The following is a 17,617-nucleotide window of genomic DNA, read 5'->3' as shown; positions in this document are numbered from 1 at the left end:
TAACAACAGTACTTTGAAAAATAAATGCTTTTACTATCTCCGGGTTTGCAGGCATTGGGGGTGTGTGTGTATGTGTGTCTGGACTGAGGGCTGGCATGCAGGGATTTCTGTGATTGCCTTTTCTAGCTCTGCCCGTGGTCCGCGGGGTGTTGCACATGCTGTATGTCCCGTTGGGTGGGTGCGTACTTGCTCCTGTTGATCTGGGTTGCGGGGCCTGTCTCTCTCGCTGCTGCAGCTTTTCTGTTCGTATTTGGTTTGCTTGTCCGAACGCATTCGCTGCTGTCTGTTGTTCCCTTTGGGTCAAACTAGCTCCTTGGGAATTAAGCTGCTGCTCCCTGATGCGGAGGGTCTTTCTGCAGGGCAATCCTTCACTTGGTGCATTGCTGGGAACAAGCTCTGCTTAGTTCATTCAGCATCCGCTGTCTGTGATGGGGTTTTAGAGAGCGTATGTGCACACGTGACCTGTTTAGGAGGGGAGCGAGAGCCTGAGACCAACACGTTGAAGAGGGGAGGTGTAGAGCTTTTCAGATCTCAGTCCCTAGTAAAGCTTCGTCTCCCTCATTTTGCATGGAGGATTCCTTGCGCCTCTGCAATCGAGGGGTGATGGCAGATTGGCTGTGTGGTTCATCCATCTCTAGGAAAGCATAACACGGCCCTTTCTCCCTGCCTCTCCAGGGAAGGGCTGAGGCCTCTGCATCACTTCTGTCATCTTTCTAAGGGGCCGTTACTCCTTACTGCTCCTTAAGGGTCTGCTCCAATGCCTGTTGCAGTCAGTGGAAAGACACCCACAAGAGTTGGATTGACCAGGAGTTTCAGGGAGAAATGCAGAGAGGTGCCATGCACCCATATCCCAAAACAAATACTCCAGGAGGCTCAGGCCTTGTCTACATAAGAAGGTTGCACCAGTTTAACCTAAGGTGTGAATTTACACTGATTCAGTTAAACCGGTTCAAACCCCTGTGTAGATGCACTCTCATTTGGGTTTGAAAGTGATTTTTTTCCAGTTCAGCGTAAATCAATTGGGAACAGGTGAAGCTAAACTGAAATAAGCCACTCTTAAACCAAAACAGGAATACCCATACCAGACTGCACCAGTTTAACTAAATTGGTTTAAAAACTGATTTAAGTTGAACCAGTGCCACATTCCTGTGTAGACAAGACCTCAGTCTCGATTGGTTCACTGGTAAAGCTTGTGTAGTTTAGTTTAGGATTATTCCTCTTCTCCCTTCTCCCCCCCCCCCCCCATGCAGTGACGCCTGCTGGTAGAGAGTAGAACTGCCTGAACTGTCTCCCCCAAAGCCCCCTTCCCATCAGAATTAGCTGTAACCCCTCGGGTCTAAGAATTAAGAAGAGAGGATAGGTGAGTAAGTCAGCCAGGATGGTAATTAAAAGCCTCTTGTCTCTCCCTCCATTCCCCCCCCCGCCCCCCCCCCCCCGGGTCCTGTGACAGAAATCGATGGCAGATGGACAGGTGTGCAGGCCAGACGCAGGACTGGGAATGAGCACCTACTGAATTCAGCTCTGACACTGACTCGCTGTCCAGCCTCGGGCATGTCACACCATCTCTCTGTATCTTGGTTTCAGTGGCTGGAAAACTGGAATTAGAATACCTGCTGCGGAGCTGAGGACTAGTTAAATGTCTGTGAAACACCATGAAGATCAAAGGCAACCCGGCTTATATCAGTCAGTGCTAAAAATTAACTTTACGTTGATAAATTTGTATGTGAGGTTGATCATTCAGACCCTGTTCCTGTGCATCTGAAACAGGCACAGATTCTGTTGTTGACCCGAATTCACCAGTAAAAGCCTGTGTCTCAATCAAGGACTTGTTTTCCTTTTCCCAACACTGTGTGTCTGTGCTGCCCGCTGGGACGTGAGTTACTCAGTATTCCTTCCTGAACCCCGTGTACCACCACAGAGGTCAGTGTGTCCTTCCCTGGCTCCCTTCTGGCACTTGTGCCATGCACAGTTTCGCTCGGCTGCATTGTTATCCTTAGCAAATCAAAGTTAGTGACTTGTTTCCTGGGCTCTTCAAAAGAAGGTGTGGTCTTGAATGGTGCTGAGCTCTCCTGCCTCTCAGCCGAGTCAATGGGATACAGTTCTGAGACAGCTAATTGAGAGTAAAATCTGCCTACTTTGCTGTTATGCAGGGTAGTTGTTGGTCCCAGGATATTAGAGAGACAAGGAGGGGAGGGGTACTATGTTTTATTGCAGTGGATCTCAACCTTTTTATGCTCAGGACCCCTTTGTAAATGTTTATGGCCTCTCACGACCCAGTAAATAGTCTGGGGGTGGAGGCCCTGGTGAGGCCACACCTGGAGTATTGCAGCCAGTTTTGCGCCCCCCCCCCCCCCCCTCCACTCCCCACACACACACACACACACACACACACAGAAGGGATGTGGACAAATTGGAGAGAGTCCAGCGGAGGGCAACAAAAATGATTAGGGAGCTGGGGCACGTGACTTACGAGGAGAGGCTGAGGGAACTGGGGTTATTTAGTCTGCAGAAGAGAAGAGTGAGGGGGGATTTGATAAGCAGCCTTGAACTACCTGAATGGGGGTTCAGGAGAGGATGGAGCTCGGCTGTTCTCAGTGGTGGCAGATGACAGAACAAGGAGTAATGGTCTCAAATTGCAGTGGGAGAGGTTTAGATTGGATATTAGGAAAAACTTTCACTAGGAGGAGGGTGGTGAAGCACTGGAATGGGTTCCCTGGGGAGGTGGTGGAATCTCCATCCTTAGAGGTTTTTAAGGCCCGGCTTGACAAAGCCTTGGCTGGGATGATTTAGTTGGGGTTGGTCCTGCTTTGAGCAGGGGATTGGACTAGATGACCTCCTGAGGTCTCTTCCAGTCCTAATCTTCTGTGATTCAACGCTGTGTACAGCAACAAGCCAGCAGAGCCTGAGCTAATTAAATTAACAAGCGAAATGGGCGAATTAGGGGAAAAGCTGCAACTGCCTGATGGGTGGGTTGGTTTGTTTGTTTAGATGGCATTACTAAATGCTGCAAAGCCAGCACTGGCTAGTCACTGTCTCCCTGTCCTGCTAGCAACCACTGTTGGTGGAGGAGGAGTGGGAATTGGCTGAATAAGTGTCAGTCACTGGGAGGATAAAGAGGGATGGAAGGCTCTGGGCCCGCCGCTGTTTTGGCTGGGGCTGTCGTGACCCCACCGAGTGGCTCCATGATGCCAGTTCCCGGGCTGTCCTTTCAGTGGTGACTGTGTCTTACCTTTCAGATGCCGTCTGATAGCCTGGAGCCTCGGGGGGACGTGCCAGCTCTAGCCGGCTTATCCTAGGAGCGTCTTTGACACACTGAGCTGCAGATGGCCTTGAAATCTCACTGACAGGCGAAAGGGAAATCGAGTCACACCAAAGCGGCCTCCTGCCCTGGTACCTGCCCCTGCACGCCCGCTCTACGAGCCATGGAGGCCACCGACGTGCCGGTGGGGAACCTCATTGACTTTGATTCCGAGCCCCCTGCCTCTGTCCCCGCTGAGTCCCCTCCCTCGCCCCCTCAACCCTCCAGCGGCAATGAGTTACTGGCGGACCTGGGGGATCCAGCGGCTGTAGGAGAGGAGAGCGACACCACGGAGTCGGCCGACAGTGAGAACGACATGGGGGATTCGCCCAGCCATCACAGCTGGAACAACTACCGTCGCTCCTCGTCCAATGAGTCCTTCTCGTCCAACCAGAGCACGGAGTCAGCCAAGGACGAGGTGATGGTGGAGCGCCGGGAGTTCATGAGGCAGTATGTGGAGAAGATCTTCAGTGGGGGGTGAGTGAGCCAGGCACAGTGGAGGTTGTTCTGTGCAGAGGTGCATGCTGGGATAGGACGGGGTTGACTGAGCCAGGCCCGGTGGGGATTGTCCTGTGCAGAGGTGCATGCTGGGAAGGAGTGGGGAATAATGAAGCTGCCCCCTCCTCCAGAGCACGCTGCTGAATAACTTCCACTGGCATGAATTTTCTCTGTTCGCCCTTTTTCTAAGCTTAAATTCTCCCCCCTTCTGCATTTGGCAAATGTAGATTTTCCCCTCCACACAGTGTTAGAGGAACTTGAGACTGGGATTCAAGAGGTCAGGATCAACTCTTACTTCTGCTTCTGCCACTGACTCACTCTGTGACCTTGGGCAAGTCCCTTTCCTTTTCTGTACCTCAGTTTTGTCGTTCTGTAAAATGGGATATTTCCTTATCTCATGAGTGGGAATGAGAGGTTGAGACTAAATTCACTCATGCTTGTAAAGGGCTTGGAGATCCTCTGATGGAGAGGGTGGTAGCCACGCAGAGGGAGATCAGGTTCTGCAAGTTCCCCTCCTCCTTCCAACAGGACTGAAATTAACCAGACTTATTGTTTCCCCTCCTTGCCCTCACGTGCTGGGCTGCTCAGGGGCTCAGCAGCTGGCCTTTTTCTATGCTCCGTAGCCTAGGGGTGCATGCTCTCATGCATGCTTCCCAGTACTCCATTCCTCCTGTACAAAGCAGAGATCGGGTTATGAAGCGAGATAATGAACGAGTCGGGGGGTGACAGCCGGGGAGTGGTATGGGGCATCCGCTCTAGGAGCATGTCCGAATTCGGGCACTGCCTGTGCATGTGGTCCCGCTCCAGCCCTAAATGCATGTGGCTGTGTTGCATGTACCCAGGAAAGGAGAGGTAGAATTGACCTCTCTGGTATAACGGCTCTCTAGGCAGCCCCTGTACCTGCCACTGTAGCACAGAGCTGTCTAGCAGAGGAAGGCTCTTGGCCAGTGGAGCTGTGCTAAGTACCTGGATTTGGGTGGCTGCAAGGAAATGGCCTTTGACATCGTGTCTTGCCATACGCTGGAGCCGCTGAGGCATCGAGCATGTCCCCTGCGAGCGGCTCTTCCTCAGACTGCAATGCCTGGAACGGCACGTCCCCTTCTGATTGCCTGCCTGCGGCGCTGACTTACCGACTCAGGCCCGGCTGCCAGATTCGATCACTCTGCCTAGCCTGGTGTAGGATCCGGGAGTGAGGGGGGTCGGCAGAGAGGAGCAGGGAGAGCTTTCTGCATCTAGTCACAATGGGGCTGTGTCTGGAGGCGGAGGGACCGTGTCCCCCGCTCCATTCTCGCCCTGCTGCACATCTCTGCGCTGCCCAGGCTCTGATGCAGACCTCCTCGCTAATCGTAATGTCAGGGGATCCAATGCACACGGGGGTCTGTTTGCTGTTTGTCAGCGACGGATGCCTCGGGCCCTTTGATCCCGACAGTGAAGCTTACTTGTTTCGGTCGGTGTAATATCCCGGTTCAGTGCATCCAGTGTGATTGAGCAGATTGTCTGGTGGGAAGCAATAGGCAGGGCTGATGGTTTGGCTCGGGGTGATTCAGTCGTTGCTGGGGAATTTCTGCGCTGGAAATCGGTGGCTCCTTCCTTCGTCCTGAGAGCAAAAGAGCAGCACGAAGCAGGGAAAGGGAACAGGGCCACCTGTCAGCACGGCCATAAAGCAGCCCAACTGGGAGGTTACCGCACCTGGGGATTGTGCTGGATGGGGGGGGGGTGCGGTAACGTGAGACTGCCAAAGCGGCTTTGCTGAACCACGGAGCTGGATGCAGGCTGGAAGGCAGAGCGAGGAGTTGCTGTAGAGCTGGAAGGATTCAGAGCACAGCTAGGGGTTGTCTGGGACAAAGCGCTCCTTGGACAGGGGATTGGAGCTGCCGGGAAGAGTCAGAGGGGTGGCAGATGGAGCCGCCTCCATCATGTCAATTGCACAGGAGAAACTGGCCCGCTTCCTGAGTCCCTCTGGGCTGGGGAGGTTGTGTTCAGTGCAGATAAATCCTGAAAGGTCGATGGGACAGGGCATGTGGGGGTCCAGATTGTAGTGGGGCACAGAGGCCTGTCCCTTCGACCTGATTCTGCCAGAACATGATAGGTGATGAAGTGGCTGAAGGGAGCAGTTTTATTTGTTTGCATTACTGTAGTGTCTAGCAGCCCCAATCCTAGACCAGGCTCCATTGTGTTAGGTGCTGTACAAACACAGGACAAAAAGGCAGTGTCTACACTAGAGACCTTACAGCGGCACAGCTGTCCTGATGCACCTGCGCCGCTGTAAGGTCTCTCGTGTAGCCGCTCTTTGCCGACCGGGGAGAGCTCTCCCGTCGGCATAATTAAACCATCCCCCGACATAGCCCTGTCCACGCCGGCGTGGGGTGTGTTTTCACACTCCTGAACGACATACATTGTACTGACAAAAGGGCTAGTGTAGACATAGCTTAAGACAAGAGACGGCAGATGGATGCAACAGACAGACTGGGGGCAGATTCAAGATGGCAGGAGGACAATACTGGTCAGCATTAGAAGCAGTGGCTGGAGCACTTCAACTGCCGAAACATTGTCGAGTTCTTTTTGTAAGAGCCAAATGTCCCGGAGTGATCAGAATTAGTGCGGATTGGAACTTTCTTCAGGCCCGCTGGTGCAGGAGATGCCATCCAGACTCTCATCCTAGAAACGTGGGGCTGGAAGGGATTTTGAGAGGGCTAGTCCAGCCCCCTGCCCTGAGGCAGGACCTAAACCATCGCTGACAGGTGTTTGTCCAACCTGTTCTTAAAGACCGCCAATGACAGGGATTCCGCAGCCTCCCTTGTAAGCCCGTTCCAGAGCTTAACTATCCAAACAGGAAAAACTTTCTACCTGTTATCCAATTTTAGGTCCTAGCAAAGTTACTTAAGCTCCCAGGCTCGTCTTTTGAAGATGTTGTGCAGGTTTCCTTTGGGGACGAGGACAGTGAGGTCAGACACGGAGCGCGTGCCCACCCACAAAACACCTTTCGAGATTCCTGAGTCCTGCGCATGCCTGTCACATGTAGGGGACCTCATCCAGTGGACTAAATGCCCCAATAACATTTATGTGGGTGAAGCCAAACAATCAACTACACACTTGAATGACCTCTCACAACAACAAAAAATGATAAAAGACAAAAACATTATCACCGGTGGGTGAGCACTTTCCAGAAAGCGATCACTCCATGTCTGACCTCTCAGTCCTTGTCCTCAAAGAAAACCTGCTTTGCTTGGCACTAAAAATCATGGTCCTAAAAAGACGCTGGGTTTATGGCTTATGACAACAATCTATAACCCACTTATCTGCCCCCCTCCCCCTTTTTTTTATTCCCGTGACTGCAGAGCCACTGCACTTTGAATGGTCTCTGACAATGTGTGAACTACTTATCCTAACCAATCTGTTCCACCTTGTATTAACTGTGATGCTAGGGCTACCTTTCCCAGACCTGAAGAAGAGCTCTGTGGAGCTCGGAAGCTTGTCTCTTTCACCAACAGAAGTTTGTCCAATAAAAGGATGTGACCTCACTCTCCTTGCAGAGACATCCCAGATCCAAGCTGAGAACTGTGTGTCTGTCTGTCTGTCTGTCTGTCTGTCTGTCTCTCTCTCTCTGTGTCTCAAATGGAAACTGACCAGAATTTTTAGTACAGATCTGTCGCATCTTACGCGCATTTAACATGTGCAATTTCAGTTTGCGCGGTCTGCAAAAACAAAAAAGAGAAAAACAACAACTTTAATACTGTACCTGTAGCGTGGGCGATTCCGCCCACCATTACACTCAATGTAATTTTGACTATACTCGATTTTCACTTTGCGTGACTGCGGAACGTAACCCCAGCGTAAGATGAAACAGACCTGTATTGATGTCGTGAATCTTTTTTCATTTCCCCAATACCCAGGAGCTCCAGGGAGTGCATATGCCTGGGGAATATAAGCTCCAACTCGGGCCGGGTTGAATGTGATTGTCTTGCTGGTGTTGAGGGGCTCAAGCCCATTGCAGCAAGCAGTGCCGTAACCGTGCCCTAGAAGCTGTCTAGCAGCGAGGGACATTGACCCCCTTGTGTTTAGCCAAAGCTTGAGGCTGCATCTGGCACGCCCAGCTCACTTTGGTAGTGTAGACAAAATTTAAGAGTGATGGGAGCTAGGGAAGGTTTGAGTCCTTGTGACCGGGTGCTGGGCAAAGGGTTGCAGATTCAGCCCTCTGTCACGCCCACTCCTCCTTAGGCGAACAAATTAGAGTGGGCTGGAGATAACCTGGCCCTAATTGGGGAAGCGGAGACAGCTGCTACCTAATTACCCTGGGGCTGCATAAAAGCCTGAGGGGAATGAAGCCAGAGGAGAGCAGGAGGAAAGGGAAAAGGCAGGGAATGAACCCCTCCCTCCTGCCTGCAGCTGGTGAAGGGTTACGCGTACGTGGTGAAATGGTGTGGGAACAAGCCTGAGAATAAAATGCACCAGTGGTTACTAAACCCAGGGTCTTCGAGTGACTTTGTGAACCTAGCAGAGGCAGAAGCCAAGGGGGCCCTGCCACACCCTGCTACAGTCCTGCTAAAACTCTCTAGGTAGGTAGCACTTGGCAATGGTGGTCAGGCACAGTGCCCTTCCTGAGTGTGCAGTCGGTCTGTGTCCGGCTAGCTTGGGGGTCAATTCGCACCTTGCGCTCTCTCACATCCGCGCTACCCTGAGCTTCCATCGCACTTTCATCTTACAAACCAGTTGACTCCTACAGTGCTGGTCGGTGCTCCCGGGGCACTGTATGTGAAGAGCGCAGGCCGGGAGAGCAGATGGTTTTGGCCCTGCGATGCTCCCTTTCTATTTCCGATGGGGTTTTGCCCTCGTTGAGTTGCTGAGTGAATAGCTCTTGAGAGTAGAGCTCTCGTTTCACTTTCAAAAGGTTCCTGGCAAGTCTGAGCACTCGAGAGAGGAGAAAACCCACTTGGCTGCCTCCGTGCTGGCAATTCTTTTCACTAAGAAACACTTTCTTGGCACTAGAGAAGCCCCTGAGATGTGTAGTGTTTCTATCTCGTTTACAAGTGCTATTGCCTGGGGACTGCAATGCTGCATCATCCCAACCCAGAGCAGAAACCTCGGCTCCTCACAGCCACAATGACTTGGTTTGCTTGGGGTTTTTTAAAACTAAATTGAAACCATGCGCCGAAGAGGCCCCAATTAAAATGCATCACACTCCCACTAAGCAGTGCGGCTTTGCCCACCCCCCCCCTTCCAGGCAGCCATCTCGGCTCCAAACGCAGAGTGAATCTATTGTGCATGGCTGGTGTTGGTTAGCCCCTGCCTGATTTTCATTAACAGCTTCTTCTCTGTGCTTCAGCTGCTGTATTGGTGTCTCGCCTCTTACTTCCACCACAGAGCACTTTATTCTCTGCTTACGGTGTGTAAAGAAATTCTGGTACCTCTCTCAGCCCTTCCCTGGCTAAGGAAGGTGACGTGCCCATTTAACATGGTTTAGGAGTTGTCCAAGACTATTGGATCATAAACTTGTCTTGCTACTCCTGTAAAATGCCACGTACCGCCTATGATGCTATATTAATAGTCATGGTGTCTTTCAGCAGGTAGACCAATAAATGTAATACTCCCACAATCCCTCCCTTCCCTGCGTTGGCGAGAAATATTCATCCCCCGATCGTGTCTTGTCATTAATCCATATCGCCAGTGTAATCTCTTTGGAGCAGGGACTGTGTCTTTACCATGTATTTGTACAGTGTCTAGCAAAAGTCAATAATAGGGACCTCTGGGGGTTACTGCAAGATGAATGTGTAACTCCGGGTATGTCTACACTGCAATGTAAGCCCAGGGTTAGTGGGACTCGAGTCAGCTGACCTGTGTTAGGGAATCCTGGGCTTGAACGTCGACGTATTTTAATCCTATGTTAAGACGTTTTTCTAATCCGTGCTCGAACCTAGGGCTCTGATGTCCACACTGACGTGCGCAGACCTGAATCAAAGTAACAATGTCCGAGTCCCTAGCTACCCCTTACTCCCGAATGTGGTGCACTGTGGGAAAACTTTACTGCCCTGCATGCTACCAGGAAGCAGCTCGCTTTTGCAGAAGGTTTGATCGATTCGCTCTCCATTGCAAACCCAGGCGGCTCTCTGGCAGCATGCTTGCAGATTGGTGATCAGAAGAATATGGGTCAACGCCGACCTGAGCTGCTGCCATTCGCAAAGCAGGGATGGCTTCCGTTTTCAATAGAGTGCATTGCAGATTGTGGGGATAGAGAGGACTAAGAAATCTGTCCCATGGAATTATGGGATACTTCCAGCTGACTCCTTAGCCCCCAAGTCAAGCGGGGCTGCATCTACACTGCAAAGCAATAGAGCTCAGATCCTGGGTCCCGGCTTAACTTGAGCTTGGACCCTCCACCCCTGCAGGGTCCTGGGACTCTGTGTCGGAGCCCTGAGTTAGCGCAATGGCAGCATAGACTCATTAGACGTAATTAGACGTAGGGATTAGACGTAAGCTTGGGCTCATGTTGCAGTGTAGACATACCCTTGGTGATTTGTGATACACTGAACAAAAAAACTGCTCCTATAGACGTCCTGCATCTATTAGTGAAGACCAGAAGCAGAATGGAGTGGCCGAGCAGCAGATATGTGCATGACAATACAGCTGTGTCCTGTACATGTAGCGCTGCTGATACATCTGCGTCCTTGATTGATTGTGTCCTCGATAGAACTCATGGATTCTTTCCCCCCACGGGCTGCTCCTGGCTCTCCGAATACCTCCGCTTGTTTCACAGGCTGCAGGGATTTTCTGAGCAGCTCAGTGCGGGAGGGGAATTTGAAGTGTTTGATTTCTTGTCCGTTCCAGGGAGGACCTGGACCAAGAAGAGAAGGCCAAGTTTGGGGAGCTGTGCAGCGGAGAGAACGGAAAAGGCAGGGAGTGGTTTGCAAGATACGTCAGTGCTCAGGTGAGCAGGGGATAACAGCTGCCTGATGCTAACTACTCTGTGTCAAAGCAGTTGAGGGTGCCTGGCAGGAGGGTGGGTCTCCTGGACGTCTGTTAGAACAGCAGAGTGGTGTGTTTGGAGACCATGCCTCATCTCAGTGGGGAGAGCTGGGGGCAAAGGGATGCATGTATTGAATTGCATTAAAAATGCGACTGTATCAATCACCAGGCAGCGGAATGTTAGAAGCCGTCAGTTTCATTTAAAAAAAAAAATCAAAATAACTCATCAAACCCCCTCCCAGCTCCCAAGTAAAATTCCACACGGTCAAACCAGCATCCAGTGGCCCAGCCCCACTGTGGCGAATTCTCTGGGAGCACTCACGTCAGGTCTTCGGAGCTTGCGCTCTCAGTGGCGTGTGTCAGCTTTGTTTGTCTTTGCAGCGTTGTAACTCCAAGTGCGTCTCGGAGCAGACTTTCTATCGGCTGGTGCAGTCCTTTGCGGTGGTGCTGTTCGAGTAAGTAATGGCAGATATCAAAGCAGGATTGATTTCCTTTTTCACAACTGAGCCCTCTTGTAACCTACTCACCGAGCCATCAGAGGGACGCTTTGCTTTCACGCCACCTAATTCCGGGAGACCAGCCTCAGCTAAGTAGAAAGTCAGCAACCGGTGCTAACTGAATAGCTGCCTGTCCACAGTTGAACCGCAGAGCAATGTCTCTGGAAGCACCTTTTGTGCCAGCTGCATTGCACCAAAATTGCTTTGAGGGCCACGTGTCAATTGGCAGCATCTCCAGTGTGAATGCACGGTGCTGCTTGGGAGCAGAGTGTCTGGTTTAGTGTAAAGCATCAGGGGGAGCTGCTCCTGGGTAGGTAGGTGGATTTAGAGACGGTAATGCTGGGGTGGATGGGGCTCTGAGCAGTTGGGAAGTCTGACATTTCCCAAATGGGATCTACAGTACCTGGAGGGTGAGTGTGGTTAAGTTGACACTATGGAGGAGATGGCCTGGTACCAAAACATCTGGTACCTCTGGGTATCTACCAGTTCTGCTATGCTGCTGTAGGTGTGGCTGCTAATTCCTTGTCTCTCTCTCCCCCACCCATTTCAGGTGTCACCAGATGGATGACTTTGGTCCTGCCAAAAATCTAATGACCATGTGTTTCACTTACTATCACATCGGTAAGCAGCTTGTGCACACCGGTGCCTTTCTCATATTGGCTGAAGGAGCAGGGGTGTTGAAACGACTCAGAATAAGCGTGAGGGGGGTTGTTAGAACAGACGTGTGTTCACTCGGAGGGGCACAGCTGGCTCTAGGATGACGTCCCTAGTCCCAAGCAGAAACATCCGCTTGATTTGAGATTGGGAGGCAGTCACTGAGAATGGTATCTGCCGGGGGCTGAATTTTCTAACCAAAGTTTAAAAAACTAAAGGTCAAAGTTTTCAAAATTAACTAGTGATTTGTGGGGCGCCAACTTGAGAGACTTCAGCAGCTTGATTTTTCAGAGCGGGGGGGCCTCAGGACCGCCTTAAAATCAGGCCTCCTTCCTGGGTCTCTGGTTGGATGCGCAGAAACTGAGGCACCCGTAATCACTAGTCACGTCTGAAAATCTTGGTCTAAATCCAACGCATTTTAAACAGGGAACTCTTCAGCCTTAGGAGCCATTTTCAACAGAAAATTGTGTCCATTTTAAAAAACAGGAGCTTCCTCGCTTCTCTCTCTCTCCTTGTCCATGTTCCTCTGGCTGCGGGTGCTGCTCCTGCACCAAATGCCCAGCGCGGAGGTGGAATCGGTATCGCAGTCACCGGAACTAACGTCCAGCACGAGCTGAGCGGCGTTTGGGAGCCCGGTGTTGTTATGGCATTGAGGGTTCTTCCTTCTTCCTGTGCATGATTGTCATTAGTGCTACTGTGAGTTATGTGTATGCAGAGAGAGGGGAGCGTGTTTCTCAGTGTATCGCGGGTGCTCCAGATGTCGTTGTCTGGCAGCTCACGGCTGCTTTGAACCCCTTGGTGCTCAATGTCTTACCACAAATGCCCAAGGGGGGACAAACTCTGGTGTGTCCTTGTCCATTCATCAGAAGAGATGTCAGCTGGCTATTACAGTAGTGCTTGGCTATTGGGCCGATGGGAGCCATGATAGATAAATATTGAAACTGGGTCTGCGGCGCATGCTTTCTCTAGCTGCAGTAGAAGGGGAATCCGGCTGTTCTAAACATCTCTCCTTTATTATTAGAGGGTCCCTGTTCCCGTGTTCTCGGCCAGGAAATGCAGCCGTTCTAAGGCCCGTGTTATCAGCTCAGCACAGCGTGAGGGGGTCATGGCAGTGCTGCGCGATTGAGTTTACTTCATTTCAAAGTTTGTGAGCTCAGGTTAAAACGGACTCGTGAGGCTCAAAGATTCCCCCTGTTAGGAACCCGGGCTCCTCTGATTCTGCTGAGCTTGGAGCTTTTCAAATAAGAAATCAATGTCCAGTGACAGCTTTTTTTTTTTTTTTTAATGACTGGGGCCAGCGTCTTTTAATTGCTGAGTTTCTCTGACTCGCCGTTCCTGTCCCGCTGCCAGCGAGGGAATACTATTAAACTGTCTTGGGGAGTCAGCGAGTGGAGCTGGGCTGATGCGGCCTCGTAGCACAGTGAGGCGGTGATTAGTTGGTCCCAAAGGACTAAAGGAAATAGATGGGTAACCTAATGGGAGACCCAGAGCAATGTGGGGGCTGGAGAGTAAGAGACTTGGTGAATGCAGTGGGAAATGGCATTCGTAAAATATCCGGTCGGTTGCTGGGAAGAGTTTTCCTCTAGAACAGTGGTTCTCAACCAGGGGTACCCGTACCCCTGGGAGTACGCAGAGGTCTTCTGGGGGCACATCAACTCATCTAGATATTTGCCTAGTTTTACAACAGGCTACCTAACAAGCACTAGTGAAGTCAACGCAAACTGAAATTTCCTACAATGACTTGTTTATACTGCTCTATATACTAGATCAGCGGTTCTCAAACTGTGGGCGAGTTGGTTTTAATGGGGTCGCCAGGGCTTGTGTTAGACTCGCTGGGGCCCAGGGCAGAAAGCCAAAGCCCGAGCCCCACCACTCAGGGCTGAAGCTGAAGCCCAAGTTTTTAAGTGAGGTGGAACTTGGGGGTCTGCAAGACAAATCAGACTCCTGAAAGGGTCACAGTCGTCTGGAATGGTTGAGAACCACTGCTCTAGATCTCAGACCAGTGACGTCCCGAGTGACTGGTCCCCCTCTGACTGTCCTTGCAGCAGCCAAGAGAATCTCTCTGCTCTCTAGCTATGAGGATGCCAAACCCCTCAGCTGTCTGTCTTGCACCACCTGTTGGTTCAGGAGATGCTGGCCATCATGCACACGCTGTTGGCTTTAAAGCGAAGGATGCATCCTGGAGAGACGGAGATGCTGACACAGGGGATTTGCCTTGTAAAGCCTTGTGGTGTTGGTTTAGTCTCCGTGTGGCTAAAACCTGGTGTCTTTGTAACCTTTCTAGGAGTAAGTACTTGAGGCGCTTGTAGCTAAAGCCATGCAGCCGTCTTTGCGGTAGGGAGCAGCCTAGATTTAGATATCCTGGGATCCCTTAAAAGAGCCATTTCTAGAAACCTCCTGTTTCTCTTGTAGGTAAAGCCCAGGCGCTGCCCTCAGAGGCTAGGGAGAAGCCCATGGGGAGCATCGACTCGTACCTGAAGTCGGCAAACAGCTGGCTGGCTGAGAAGAAAGACATTGCCGAGCGACTCTTGAAGAACACGTCAGCGAAGACTGAGAATGTGAAGGGCTTCTTCGGGGGGCTGGAAACCAAGCTCAAGGGACCCACGGGCAAGAAAAGCGAGTGAGTATTGCTCCAGCAGTGCTCTGACGCCCTGTGTAGGGGACGTGTGCTGTGGGCTAGACAAACGGGTTGTGCCCTTCATCCCTCAGCGCGTGCTATCTGGGGTAGAACAGGCGACCTCCTGCTCTGAAAGCAGGTGCCTCTACTCAGGTGGCTAAAGGAGGGTCTCCGTTACCTGTCAGGGCTTTATCTCCCCTATAGCACGTGCACCCAGCTCTGCAGTCACTAGAGCGTGAGACAGACACATGGATAGGTATGATTCCATCCAGCACAAGGCCCCTAGATCTGAGAGCTAATTCAGGCTCTCCAGTTGTAGCTCTTAGCATTACGTGGGCTTCCTAGCGAGGCCTACATGTCTGTCCCTATCTGTGCTGAGACAGGTGGTCACCGGAGCTGGATTTCTTTGGGCGTAGAGCAGTGGTTCCCAAACTGCTCCGTGGACCATCAGCAGCCCAGAGAGAACGTGCCGATGTGCGGAAGAGATTTGGCAGGCCACATGCCGCTGGTTGCTGCGCCTCATTTCCAGCCTGTAAAGTTCATTAAACTACAAATGCACTAAACGCCAGGAAGGCGATGTTTGACCACCAATGGGAGCCGGAGGGAAGGTGGCCTGTGTGATCACAAATGGGCGTGCAGGTGTCCCCAAGACACCCTCTCCATTTAGATGTGGCTCCCTCAGTGAGAGAGTGTGAGAATGCCCAATGCAGAGAGAAGGGTAACAACCTTCCAGGGGCTTTCCGACTGAGCGCCCCAACTCTGCAAGGGTGGTGATTCCAGAGCTGGAATGTTCTCTAATGGTTAGTCATGGGACTGGAAGTTGGGAGAGCTGGATTGCACTTCCTGGGTGACCTTGGGCAAATCAGCCAGCCTCCCTGTGCCTTGGTTTCCCTATCTGCAGAATGGGGATAATATGCTTGCCCACTCCTGAGAGGAAAGTGTGGCTGCAAAGCACCGGAGACATTACGGGGAAATAGTCTGCGTGGGCATGAAGTTATTGGGTGAAACTCTCCCAAGGGCTCCAATGTACGTTGGCCATGGCTAGCACCTCGGTCAGCCTCTTGTGTCTCACCACTGCGTCTCGCCCCAGTGGCTGTGATGGGGGAGGTGGATGCCAGCAGGCTGAATGGCTTAATTATGTGGGCTGATAGGAGGGGGATCTGAGAGGGAGGAGCTGACTGGCACGGTTTCTTTGCTGTAGGGAAGGGGAAGACAAACCGAAGGAGAAGCTGCAGAAGACAGGTAAGCAGCGCGGCCGCAAATCAATGGCTTTAGCAAAGGGATCCCCAGGACCTTAGGGTGGGGTTCAGGGGGCAGACACGGTGTGAAATGCCCCGGCATAGCCAGCATCACGTAAAGTGACCGGGAGAGTGAAATCGCCATAGGGAATGACTGACAACTTCTCAGTGCAGTTTGCAGGGGCACCTAAGGAAGCTGCAGTGAAACCAGAGGACGTTTTTCCAATCCATTGTTCAGAGCAGTAGCATCTCCCGTTCCATAGCAGCATCCCGTGGATGCTGAATGTAACCTGCACGCACGCAGTGTGGTGCTTTGTGGTGTTGTGTTGTCGTCCTTCCCTGTATAGAGGTTTGTGTCGGCTCCTGCCTCTGAGCTAATGGACCAGCTCCTCTAGTTCAAGCAGCAGCCTGAGGAGGAAAAACGAAGCAGCGCTGCTTTTCTCTCCGCCCACTAGGGATGGTCTGAGTTGATTTTTTTTCCCTCGATACCTCGGGGTGACTGCTTGGTGGGGGGGTGAGTGGCTTAGCAGTGCCAGTTTGTGTTCGTACAGATCAGCCGCCTCACAGCCTTGATGTGCAACTCTGCTTCCCGACAGTTTCCTTGTACAGCCCCGAGGAGGAGGAGGAGGAGAAGAAGGGAGAGAAGATCTATTTATATATGCACCTGAAGCAGCAGCCTATCTGGTAAAGACTGGTTATCCGCCTTCCGCTGCAGCCCCCGGGGCCCAGCTGTGCCTGGTACCTCTGAGTCAGCTGGCATTAGCATCCACTTGCCCAGCACCAGCAGTATGAGGGGGAACCCCGGCCCTGAGCGACTCAGAGAACAGTGCCCAGAGCTGGTCCTGCCATGCTGGCCGAGTGACGTGCTGCCGTTCCCCATAACTCAGCCATGTGCCTGATCCAAGTATTCTACTCTTTGCACATGCAGAGTTGACTCTGCCTTCCCCTTGCCCACCCCCACCCTCCAAATGATGAGATCTGTCAACGCAGCCACTGATCAAACCCCCCCTCAAAACCAGGAATTAACAACTCAGTAAAGCCGACTTCTCTTTGCTGCATGCTGTGTGCATAGAAGCCAAAGGCTGGATCTATGGGGAGGGCACCCGTGTACGTGCACAAGTGCCCCGCAGTCGCTCGGAGGTGCTGCTGGGGTGGCGGCCGTGCTCTCCTGTGCAACGCGCCGTCTCCAATGCCTTCTCCCTGTTTTGCAGGCACACCCTGAGATTTTGGAACGCAGCCTTTTTCGATGCTGTCCATTGCGAGAGGAGGAAGAGATCTCCCACCACCAGGTAGGGCGTGAACATGAAATCCTGGCTGCCTTTGGCAAGGGAGGGCTGGAAGGCAAGGGGAAAACAGCCCATGTTTCACCCTCAAACTCCTCAGCCCCACCAACAGTGGAGATGACAGGTTAGACCCGTCCCGCTGCAGCTGTTTGCTGAGAAATCCGCCCAGCTGAAAGCTGTTTAAATCCTGCTGCACTGCGAAGGCAATTGCCATGGCTAATTCTAGAACTAACTGCATGACGGTCCGAGAGCTTGGAATCCTGGGTGGAGCGTTATGGGGGAGGAGTATGGTGAATGGAGCCTGTCCCCTCCTCCAGGCCTTCTTTCTGAAGGCCCTTTCTCTGCATTGGGTACAGTGCATAGTGAGGCTGCCTCTATTGCATAGTAGCTGTTGGAAAGGGCTGGTCCTTGCAGTGCAGCCCCGGCCATTAGAACTTGCAGGGGTGGGGATCAGCGCTTCGCAGAGGTTGCAATTTCATAGGAGAGCATCTAAGGCAGCTTCTATTCGATCACAGAAAGTTGTGATCAAATAACATTGAGGGGCTTGGTTACCATAGGCTTAGAGGGGTTCA

At 52.0% G+C, this 17,617-nt stretch overlaps 1 protein-coding gene across 10 annotated transcripts in view; it reads left to right on the top strand.

Moving 5' to 3' along the window:
• Window positions 1–17,617, top strand: part of KIAA0513 (KIAA0513 ortholog) — an 82,561-nt gene that overhangs the window by 46,040 nt on the left and 18,904 nt on the right. For 7 of the 10 annotated variants that reach the window (XM_065567301.1, XM_065567296.1, XM_065567297.1 and 4 more), the window contains 8 exons: window positions 3,237–3,775; window positions 10,619–10,718; window positions 11,138–11,211; window positions 11,804–11,874; window positions 14,320–14,527; window positions 15,726–15,766; window positions 16,359–16,446; window positions 16,974–17,051. In XM_065567301.1, coding sequence (XP_065423373.1) covers window positions 3,423–3,775; window positions 10,619–10,718; window positions 11,138–11,211; window positions 11,804–11,874; window positions 14,320–14,527; window positions 15,726–15,766; window positions 16,359–16,446; window positions 16,974–17,051 — 1,013 coding nt within the window. In that variant the 5' untranslated portion in view covers window positions 3,237–3,422. Of the gene's footprint in view, window positions 1–1,584; window positions 1,684–1,721; window positions 1,921–3,236; window positions 3,776–10,618; window positions 10,719–11,137; window positions 11,212–11,803; window positions 11,875–14,319; window positions 14,528–15,725; window positions 15,767–16,358; window positions 16,447–16,973; window positions 17,052–17,617 lie in introns of those variants that run through there. The other 3 variants (XM_065567298.1, XM_065567303.1, XM_065567300.1) reach the window with 2 other exon arrangements.

This window comes from Chrysemys picta, chromosome 14 (genome assembly GCF_011386835.1).
Source record: "Chrysemys picta bellii isolate R12L10 chromosome 14, ASM1138683v2, whole genome shotgun sequence".
NCBI classification, from domain to species: Eukaryota; Metazoa; Chordata; order Testudines; family Emydidae; genus Chrysemys; species Chrysemys picta.
This window is presented reverse-complemented; position numbering and strand designations above follow the sequence as displayed.